The sequence below is a fragment of the Morus notabilis genome, unplaced genomic scaffold, assembly GCF_000414095.1.
Source record: "Morus notabilis unplaced genomic scaffold, ASM41409v2 Scaffold21, whole genome shotgun sequence".
NCBI classification, from domain to species: domain Eukaryota; kingdom Viridiplantae; phylum Streptophyta; class Magnoliopsida; order Rosales; family Moraceae; genus Morus; species Morus notabilis.
The window spans coordinates 264,554-276,084 of NW_010363416.1; the positions used below are offsets into that span (position 1 = coordinate 264,554).

General features: G+C 35.7%; 1 protein-coding gene across 1 annotated transcript; it reads right to left on the bottom strand.

Annotated features, from left to right (window-relative positions):
- Nucleotides 1–289: 289 nt before the first annotated feature.
- On the bottom strand, nt 290–7,145 carry LOC21394968 (COP1-interacting protein 7). Its single transcript, XM_010104311.2, has 11 exons — nt 6,893–7,145; nt 6,096–6,275; nt 5,489–5,609; nt 5,362–5,401; nt 5,006–5,058; nt 4,869–4,924; nt 4,366–4,518; nt 4,039–4,256; nt 2,285–3,828; nt 1,203–2,135; nt 290–769 (listed from the first exon to the last, which is right to left on the bottom strand). Exons 1-11 carry the CDS (start codon nt 6,949–6,951, stop codon nt 290–292), a joined length of 3,837 nt encoding a protein of 1,278 aa, XP_010102613.1. The 5' UTR covers nt 6,952–7,145.
- Nucleotides 7,146–11,531: the final 4,386 nt, after the last annotated feature.

Sequence of the window (11,531 nt, forward strand, 5' to 3'; positions counted from 1 at the left end):
TTTGAGCGTAAAAAACAAGAGATATATATATATATATATATATATATATAAAGCCCCTTTTCCCATTGTAAATTATTGTACTTACTACTTCGGAGCCAAAAAAAAAAGTTATTGCATTACTAGGCAAGTAGGTCTTGATGATATTGACTATTGAGCTTACTTTTCTAAGATCTAGGTGACGACAAAGAGCTGCTTCTTAATTTATGTGGTCGCTACAAAACGTTTGCACATCTTTTAATATTAGAATAAAGAATTTGTGCTTGGTTAAGATTCATGAGATACTTCAATGTTAATCATGTTCGGTGAGCTTGCGATATATGTGTTCCATGTGATGAACCAACGCATAACGAATGTTACCTTCACTAGTGGCATCAGTACTTGTCCCTGTCCCATTATCATCTGCCTCCAAACCGTTTACGCTGCCATTATCCAATTCAGAATGACTTTCTCCTCCGGAACTGTTATTCTTTCTTCCAAACTTCAACAATCGTCTGAATCCCTTTGATGATTCCTTTACCTGGGTCTTCACCACACTTTCTGGGATCTTTTCCAGTTTCAAGTTTCTAGAATCGAACAGTTGAGCTTGAATAGTCACCGAGCTAGTTGCTACAGGCTCTAGGTTTGTCAAGGCTGCTTTGCCATACTCTGAATTCTTGGTACATGGATCTTCAAGGGAAGAAACCCGAGCATAAGGGGCTTGATATGGTTTTTCGGTAATATCAATGCCTGAAACCTTCGGCAGTTCCTTCTTCGCATCACCCGTGGCAGCCTAAACATTGATATTTACTCGTCAATAAAACATTACTAAAAACAAAGTTCTCATTTAAATCACACGTGTAACGTTATTCTACATGGGCATTAACAAAAGACAAAGTGGACTGTCAATTTGACTAGTCGAAGTGTAAACTACAATCATAGAATCGCAACTCATTGCAACATGGATGGGAACAAAAAAAATTAAATCAAACAAACAAATGAAATGAATTGAGTAAAAAGTTTTGAATTCCTATTAACTAATTGTTGAAATGTTTTTGTGCATTAGGAATACTCCAATACCATGAGACATGGTGTAATTCAAACAGCACATACCCAAAACTGCAAATTCAAGCTCATAAGAACTGCAAACTCCATATCAATCAGTACAAACAATGAATAGATTAAATAAAAAAACACTTGGGTTTCCACGATCTGACCAACCATACCTCATAAGTAGTTTGCTCGTTTATTCTGCGTTGAGTGGATTCTCCATTAGTTGTGTCCCTTGTAATTTTTGAAACTGGCGCACAGATAGCAGCATAATCAGACACCCCCTTTGTGTTTTCCCCGATTTTAAAATTCTCAATCTGTTTGTTCTCTGCAATCAAGTTTTCTTCCAATGCTTGTGCAGCAGTAATGGAAGGTTTTTCACATTCAAGCATCACAATATTCTTTTCAATTATGGGGTTTTCATCCCCTTCACTGTGATCTGAAAATTTTTCGTTTCTCCTTTTTGCTTCTGCATCTTCAGAAGTTGTAGAAGACTTGATCAAATTACCCTTCTGCGTGACTTCTTTCATTGTTGGCTTGCTCTCAGGTCCTTTAGTTGTTCGAATTTTCAGTTCTGGAAGTGTGGCTGCCTTGCTTCGGTCATGGTTTACTATTGCAGAGATTTTTTTGCTCTCGGACCCATCAGATAGTTTTGATTTCGACGATGGTCCAGCACTCCGTGCCTTCAATGAAGAAATAGGGTGGCTGCTACTCATTTTCGGTTCTGACAATCTTCTAATACGTGCCATAGATGCCTTCGTTTCACTTGCAACGCCACTACTCTCTTTCTTCGGTGCAGCAGGCAGTGAAGTCGCAGAGCGTGTCAACCTATTTCCAGCCGACCGATTTCCTGCGTTTAACCTGCTGGTTTTGGATGTCTTCTGTGAATCGTTTGATCCCATAGAAGAGGTTCTGACGGGGTACCGTTGAAGTGGTGATGATGGTCCTGGTTCTGAATCGCTAAATTTCGTTCCTTTTAGAGAGCTTGGCGATGTCTTTGTTGGAACTAATTTCCTTGTTGGCTGAGCAGGGATAGTAGCCGCTCTAGAAGCAATTCTCTTCTGCCTCTCTATCTTAAGAGCTTCTAACCGTTTCAAATCAGCCTCTTCCTGTAAAGACAGGGAAGCTAAATCACGCGCCAATATACAAAAAAAAAAAAAAAATTATATATTGTTATAACTTACAAGTCTTTAAGATATGTTTACAATCGGTTATGTGAAGAGAAACTTAAAACTCGAAGAAGAAACAAATTAAATACCTTTTCTTTCTTCGTCTTTTGCAGATCAGCTTTATAGGTTCTCAACTTCTCCGCGCGTGCCCGCGCTTCATCCAAAGGACTCAACTTTGAAGGCCTTGCTTTCCTGATTGGCCCAACATTCTTCTTCTTATCATCTGCAAGCAGTTTAGATTTTGGGCCCTTGTCCGGCTTCTTAGATCCTTGCTTGACATCAGTCGCGACCTCCTTATTTCTCTTGTTCAGCGGAGCACCATCTGCAGTATGAGCCTGCATTTCATAATCCAATGCAGGGTCATAACCAATTGCCCCATTTTCAGCTTCACGCTGAGGCATCATAGTCAGTTCTTCTGGCTCATAATTTACTTGGTTCCCGGACTTCTGACTGGCTGATGGTAACTCGGAATCCATGTGAATAGCATTTATGTTGTCATTTCCAACTTGACCCGAAGTCGATCTTAAGGGAACTATGTAGGAAGCATCGTCAATATTTTGTGATGACCTCCTATCCACATTATTTGTGCCACGTTCGAATCCATTTACAGCCAGTGGATCTGAAGAGCCTGTAAAACCTGATTGCCTATCAATCATAAAATCCTCATTGGTGGACCTCCCATAGCACACCCTTCTTCCTTTTATTTCTGAAGCAAACACATCACCTTGACCTTCCGTGGCTCCTGTCGATCCATCTCTTCTAGAAATCATAGGTTCATCGGTTGAACTTCTTCGCACCCGAGTCATGTTTCCACTCATTTTCTGCATATCCATTGTACCACCATTGTGAGACCCACCAATATCTTGTCCACCGAAAAGAACAGGATCTTCACCCCCTTTATTTTGTCGCCTTTTTGAATGAACCTTGTTTTCCATCGAAAACATGCTTTGGTCACCAGCATGTTTGTCTTCATCAGCATCTCTGAGTAGGAAGTTCTGGAAGGCTTGCCAGTGTCCGCCATCTGCCTCCTTCCCGAAAGCTATTTCTTCCTCATTGGCTGAACTTCTTACATTATTTTCTTTCCTCTTTGAGGACCTAGATGAGTTCTTATGCCTCATCTCCGAACCACCTGCTCTATCTTCCTCATCAATTTCAGCATCGGAACCCGATCGTGATTCATCCTCTGAATCGTTCTGCCCCTTTGAAGCAATGTAATTTATGTTTCGAATAACAACCACTCCTGATTGCTTTTTACCTGACCTGCTGCCTCTCTTTCTCGGTTCCTTCTCCAACTCCGCATCATCTGAAGACCTTGTTCTGTGAGCATCGATCTCCCATGTTTCCGATTCAACATTGCCATTAGTACTGTCCATGGAATGCCTTTTCTGTCCCATTCTTTGACCTGGGTTTAGTCTAGGATCCTCAACTGCCGGATAAGGTGGTTGATAAAATGGGCCAGCCCCGGGGTAGTTCTGATAGTAAGGCATGCCTTGCATGGGATATGCTTGAAAAACTGGCACCGTGCCTGGAGGGGAATGAATAGGCCAGGGAGGGAACATCTGATGTGGAAACTGCCCTTGAAAATATTCTTGGGGACCTGGGGGTGGCTGGTGCTCCAAGGCCGGCTTTTCATCTGGCAGATAGGTGAAGATAATTCTTATAGTTAAAAATGAGACTAGATGCCACCTTACATATGGTTTAGGAGCAAAATTATAGCAAACTAGTGCAATATTGCTATCTTATGTGAATCAAAAAGCAAGCTTTTTATGCAAGATTTTTTTTTATGCTCTTGCATGTTTCGACTAACCGTCATTGGGCAATTACCGAAAACATATGCTCTTACCCGTACTGATGAGACTACTTGATTTTCCATTACTTTCTAACGCAAACTCGGCATGGGATTCAGGCCATGATTTGGCCACACTAGAAAGCATAATGCCTGATGCATTCATGGCAGAAAAGTCTGATCGGCTAGACATTGCTTCAGCAGCTTCGATTTCAAGCCACTGGCCAGATTCATGCTTTTTCTTCCATAACTCCTTAAATCTCTTACAAGCATCCCTATTACATTTAACAAAATTAAGGTCAAGAAGAGAAAATATGATATATCAAAATATATCCAAAAAAATTTAATATTGCTGGGCCAGAGAAAAAGTTATATTAGACGTACATTAAACGCGAGGCTCCAAAGCATACAGAAAATGACATCAAGGGGGAAATGTTATCAATGTCAAAACCAGCCGCTACGGCACGCGCAAAAGCCATGCCTTGCTCTTTTTGAAGCACCGTTTTGCGAGTTTCCAGGACTTTCAAAAGCTGAACTCTGAAAGAGATATACAATTAGGAAAAAAAAAAGATTAATATTCACAAGAAATACTAGTTAACAACTTGTGGAAGTTGAACACATAAGCACAACCAGAATCACCATTGAAGATACTATGGAAAGCATGATGGGCTCAAAATTATACTTGGCTATTGATTATGCACATCGAGTAGCAGGAAGTTAAAAGATGTAAAACCTCTTTGAAGTATAAGAAATTTAAGCTGATCACTACACTGTCGACAAATAATCCAGAGTCAGAGAAACACCTAACAATCTACATTGATAATAGTAGTTTCTTTTTCAGGTTTTTAAAGCAGTTATACGACGAATTTTTAAGAAATAGTACTTACTTTGAATTCCCCTCTTGTGCAGCGGATTCATTTGATTCAGGTGGATGCACTCCCGGCTGTAGGCGTCCAAAGAAATGGCATCAAAAACTATTTGAACAAAAAACCAAATCAATGGTGGCTCTGTAATTCTTTCTCACCTTGTAAAGAACGATTGCTTTCTCATCACCACTGTCCAGCAAAGATCTGTTACCTGTCCAAAATCATTGGAAGCTATTGAAAAACCAATTTAAAGATTGAACGTTTAGTTTTTCAAATAACAAATAGAAAAGAAATAAGATTATGCAAGGTACAAAACTTAGGTAACAAAAACTTTCCCTTGAAAATAGGAGGGACATATGTGGTGGAAAGGGCTATGTACAAAAATAAGCTTTTAGAAAACAAGTAAAAGAAAGCTTCTTCCTTTTCCAGTTTTCCTAACTCCTATAACACAATCCCCGACCCTCGGGCCAACCTACATATTAAATTCCCACCTCGCGTCCCCTTTTCACGGTACCTTCAATACTTTCCGTTGGTTTTGCTGGACTTTCTTCTACCTGCCATATACAAAATAACTGATATTGACCTTTCTGACACAATACCACATAGAAATCAGTTCCTTTCAACCGACGAATTATACTTACAGTGCTAGGTGCCGTTTCATTGTTTCCTTGAATTGCAATTGCCTCCTCAATCTGCAATATCTCAGATTCTAAGGTGTACACACGTTCCAATACCTCTGGAGTGCTCACAAAACGTACAAACCTGTACAATATAATACATATATCAGCCACGATGAATGGTGCAAAATAAAACAAAGTTTGCAAGACAAACTCCCTCACCATTCTCCAAATGAATCCATGCAAAGGGAAAAAAGTGGGGAAAAAAGGATAAATAACTGTGAATAGTGCATTATTTACCAGAGATCCCAATATTTTAATACCATCAGACATGATATGTGAATTGTCATTCTTTCACTAATAGATGTTTAAAAATTACCACGCCGAATTATATTAAAAATATAAAAAATCACATCCACCAATGAAAAACAAAATGACAGGTGAAAAAATGACAACTCGCCAGCCGCATGGGATGGCATAAAAATTCTGGGATAAAAGTTGAAATTCCTAGCATTTCTCACCTCTAAATTATAACATGCCCATTGATTAAGGTGAACTTACATATAAAAGTAATATAATGTACAAAAATACCCAAAAAGAGAAAAAGGGCATTAAGGACATCAATACAAACCTTTCAACTGTACCCTTTGTGAACCATGAAACATCACTGCCAGGCTCAGGCTCAAGAATAATGGAATAACCGCCCTTGGCCATCTGTTCTTGTGCAGTTTTCAAGTGGGCAAGAAATGGATTCAGTAAACCCGAGGCTATCTTTTCTGTCTTCCCATTTGCAGATATAACCAAATCACACCTAAAACAGTTCAACAACACAAATCATAATATAATTACAACACAAGAAATGAGGCAAAAAAAAAATTTGTTTCTATTGTGGGATCACGACGTTTATGATCCTGTATTCCCACAAAGATTTTTCTTCACAAGTCAATCTGAATTACAAATGATAGTATCTGAACTTTCCATTCACAAAAAGACAAATTGAAAAACTTATACCAAAAATGAAAAAACAGCAATAGACCAGCTTAAAGCTGAATTTTCAAGATAAAGCAAACTATTAGACACATGGGCTTCCAAAAGCTTGGACCCAGAAAACTTACAGGACTGAATTACGAGAATGGATGAACCCCAACAAAAAAGAAAAAGAAAAAACAATAATATTAATTAAAGAACTTTCCTTAAAAAGCACAAGAATAAAACTTCAGACCCAAAAGATCCAAAGCCAAAAACGGAAATAAACACCATTGAGATCGTTTAGTCTAATAAAAAAAAATTGAAATTTCCAAGTACTAAATTGCATGAGAAGAATCTAATCAATCTTGTGTAAAATCAGACAAAACAGAAGCAACCAAATAACAAGCTCAATGAACTGAGAAAACCCATTAGAGTGGGAACAGTGAATGGGATTATTACCGAGTCCGAGTTGGTGTGAGTTGAAACACAGCTGAGTCAAGCCGAGTTGAAGACTTCATTTTGGAGAGAGAATTAAAAAGGAAAAAAGCTCAAAGCTTTTGGAGTTTCCGGTGAAAATGGAAGTGGAAAGTGGGATCAGAGAGTCATTGGAAAAGAATGAAAAAATGGGTTCAAAGTTCAGAGCTTAAAGGAAACATAAGTTTCAGAGAAAACCCATTAAAGAGGTCAGCTTTAAGCTCCAAAAAAGAAAATAATGCTTTTTTTAAGAATACACAGAAGAAAGAAAGAAAGAAAACACAAAGAGAAGAGACATGGATAGAGAGAGAAGAAAGAAGGGATATTTTCTAGAGAGAGAAAGCATTGGAGAGAGAAAGACAGAGGATCCAAAGAGACTATTCCACTTAGGATACCAACTCAACCACAGAGAGAGAGTCTGAACGAAACTTTTGCTGTCATTCAACATATCAGCCGTTGAACTTCACAACCTGTAAATAAGGAGGACAGTGGAGGGCACAATGGGAATTTCACGAAAAGTGGCGAAATGCAAAAAGGACAAAAATAATATATTAGTTGGTTTGTTTTTTTCTCTATTTTTTTAATAAACGAAAATAATATATAGTTGTTGGAAGATCAGGCGTGAAATTACCAAAAAACCAGAGTGATTTCCATTGTAACTGTTGAGAGTTGAGACCGCCACTAATAGAGTGTTAAGAAACTATAATTAGTACAAGAAACTGCACAAAATAAAGCGATTTTTATGGTAACTGATATTCCCCGAGTAAATAAAAATCTGATTTGATGGTGCAAGTTTTTCTTCTCTATAATGCAAAAGGAGTCATAGGAAAAATATTTATTTTTTTTATTATCTTCTTGTAGGATTCTCGCGCTAAGCAAATTTTATTTTGTGATATTTGTTTTCTTTCCTTTGTAATAACAAATTTGAGGATTCTTTATTTGTTTTTATTGGTAAGTTATTAAAGTAGACACCATATACTAAACGAAATCAAGATTTCTACTTTATAGTTTATTTGCGAATGTTGTTTTGGTTATATTGTAATTCTTGGTACGAATTTTGGAGGACTACTTTATTAAAATAGAGTTTTCATTTATTCTTTAATCTCATAAGAAGAATGCAAGATGACAAAATTGGCTCAAACATAATCTTAAGATTAAATCCGTTGGTTGGGATTTGAAGTATTGTAGGCATATTGAGTTAGGTTCATAATGGATTGCTTTTTTCTTTTAAATTTTGATTAAAAATTAGAAAAATATCATTCATTAAACTCGAGGGGAGAAAAAACGAACATTATGAATTTTATATGAATTCCAATCAATAACCCAAATCAAACAAAATCCAATTATCGCTTAATATCAAACCAAAGGTCGCAAGTTAAAACTACCAATGAAAAACAAAATTAACCAATTGTGAAGGTTTTACTTCCCAACCACACCCCAATTTCGTCCAATAACTGAAGACGAAATGGGGGCTCGAATTTTAGACCATACCCTCCTCCTCCCTTAAAGAGAAATTGTCTTGAGATCAGTCGTCGATCATCTCTTTAGAGCTTGTGAAGATTAAGGGCCCATTTAGTTCGCTGATTCGAGTTTTTAATTCGAATTGAGATGTGATTTTATGTTAGAGCTTTTACTGTAGCAAAAAAATTAGATGTGATTGTTTGTGAGAGCTTTTTACTGTAGTAAAACTCGAATTCTAAACTTGAATTAGCGAAATGAACGATTTATGTCTATTTGACTCAATTCGGCCGAGTAGATTTTCTTTTCCATATACAGAGGATTATAAAACTCTCATTTCATTTTTTTTTTGGCTGAATTATTTTGTTTTTAGAAAATTTCTCACTAAAACATAAGTCTAGATTTTTACTTTTTATTTTTTATTAATATCTTTTTAACTAATATAATTATTTGACTAAAAAAATAATAATCAAATGGGTAAAAATTCATACATGTACACTCTAAGAGGTATTTGTCTCCATTCTTTTTTTTTATCTTATACAATGCAAATATTAATGCTAATTGTATATTTAGCATTAAAAAGTATGCTATGGTATATTGTTTATTTTGGATTAATACATTTTTTACTAATATAGTTATTTAACTAAAAAATATATTAATCAAGCGGGTAAAAATTTGAACTTATGCACTTTAAGGGGTATTTGTCTCCATTTTTGTTGTCGTATACAATGCAAATACTACTGTTAATTGTATATTAGCATTAAAAAATATGCTATGATATGGTGTTTTTATTTTTGCTCCAATACATAATGTTATTTCAAATACTAAGGGCTTTTTCTTTTGAGTGAAAAACTCAAAACAAATGCAACTCGAGTTACAACTTTATTCGAGTTCATGTTCTTTTAAGTTTAAACTCGAGTTTAAACTCGAGTTTAGGACTAAAACTCGAGTTCAAGGCCCCATTTTTTTCGATGATTCGAGTTTAGAATTCGAGTTTTGCTACAGTAAAAAGCTCTCACACAACATCACATCTCAACTCGAATTAAAAACTCGAATTAGCGAACCGAACGGGTCCCAAGTTTTCCCTTCAACTCGAGTTCAGAAACTCGAACTCAAATTAATGAACAGTATTTTTATATTCTCAAAGATTCTTATCTCAAATCATAACTCAAATGTATACAACCAAACATAAACTCAAGTTACAAGTTCAACTCAAGTTATAACTCAAATTCAACTCAAGAATTATACTCAAGTTAAACTCCAAAAGAACAAGCCCTAAATCTTTTTTTTTTTTTTTTTGTAATCATTAAGCTTTAAAAGATGTAAAAGTAAATTTTTATTTTTAAAATAATTAGAACATGTAAAAGTTGGAGTGATTATATGAAAAAGTAAACATTTCAACTAATAGTAATTAAATGCCAAATTTTTCATAAATTATACTTGTTGAGAAATTTATTATATAATATAACATATGAAAAATTCAATACAATAAATAACATTACTTTAAGGAGTATTTTTTTGAACTCAAATACTAAATCTACACTTATCATATATATCAATTATATGGTTGTATTGAAAATGCTCTTATTAAGTAAAACATACACACTTAACACATTTTCTCTTGTCCTTATTAGGTGTTTATTTCTTTCATGCGAGATGTAAATTTTTACTACCGATCTGTCTCCTTTAGATTTAAAGATTTTTGGACTTTGCTTCATATTAATGTGGCTTTTATTAAATAAAAGACAAGAGAATACCTAACTTGCTAGCTTATGGTGCGCAAACTTGTTGATTGATCAAAAGATCAATTAATATGTACTAGCTAAATTCAGCAATAATCATCATTACGGTGGAATAGGGGTTAGTATGAACTTATATTAATGGAACTTGATAAGAAGGAATCTCAAAAAGGTCCACACGGTTTATGATTATATAACAGATTACAAAAGCAACAGCCATTTATTAGTGAATGTCGTGACTTCCAACCAACCAATCATGCCTCACAAAATAAATGGAGAAAAAAAAAGACTAAAAGTTGATGAATGTCTTTTTGTTACACTACTAAATCTTTTGTTTTGCACGGATATATGTCCTACAAATTAGTGAAAGTTTTATAAGTACTCGCAATTAGGGTGTTCACCGATCCACTTATGTGATATCTGATCAATACATTTATGGTATGTTTACATACACGTAATCAGAATGAACATGAATCAGAGTGGGCAGGATTTAGAGTGAGTAGGATTCGGAGTGAGGAATCGGAGTCAGAATAAGCTGTTTACTTAGTGATATGATTCGAAATCGGAGTCATTCCAAATCTCATTCATACGTTTACTTACACCCAGAATCGGAATGAAAATGTGTAAAAGTACTAATATACTCTTTAAATCAATTTTATATTTTCAATTTAAAAAATATATTGTGTACTTAGGGCCCGTTTAGTTCGCTGATTCGAGTTTTTAATTCGAGTTGAGATGTGATTTTATGTGAGAGCTTTTTACTGTAGCAAAACTCAAATTTTAAACTCGAATCAGTGAAGTGAACGAGACCCGTTCTTTTTTATCCTGGAATGAGAGTGAGATTGGTAGGCCCCACTCAAATTTGGGATTGAGGAATGGGATTGGCACTCCCATGCATCCCCTTGGGATTGAGACTCTCATTCTTAATATTAATATTAAGAATGAGAGTCTCAATCCCAAGGGGATGCATGGGAGTGCCAATCCCATTCCTCAATCCCAAATTTGAGTGGGGCCTACCAATCTCACTCTCATTCCAGGATAAAAAAGAACGGGTCTCGTTCACTTCACTGATTCGAGTTTAAAATTTGAGTTTTGCTACAGTAAAAAGTTCTCAGAAACAGTCACATCTAACTTTTTTGCTACAGTAAAAAGCTCTCACATAAAATCACATCTAAACTCAAATTACAAATTCGAATCAGCGAAATGAACGGGCCCAATAAACATAGGATTGACTCCCTTTCCCCACTCTCATTCTTCAATCATGATAAGTAAACATGTCATTAGATCAATTTGTGCTTATTGGTCGGGAGGACTTTTACTTGTACACATTAAGTCAAAGATTTTGAGTTGATTTTTGAATTGAGCATTTCCAATTTATAAAAACTCCAATATCCAAACTTTGTATGTGTGTGTTAAAATAATTAAAA

What these genes read in the sequence shown, in the direction of transcription:
- LOC21394968 (XM_010104311.2), bottom strand. Translation starts at nt 6,951, where the DNA reads ATGAAGTCTTCAACTCGGCTTGACTCAGCTGTGTTTCAACTCACACCA. An exon ending in ATGAAACGGCACCTAGCACT is followed by an intron (nt 5,402 to 5,488) that starts GTAAGTATAATT and finishes TGTATATGGCAG; the next exon opens with GTAGAAGAAAGTCCAGCAAA. An exon ending in TTTGGAGCCTCGCGTTTAAT is followed by an intron (nt 4,257 to 4,365) that starts GTACGTCTAATA and finishes TAAATGTAATAG; the next exon opens with GGATGCTTGTAAGAGATTTA.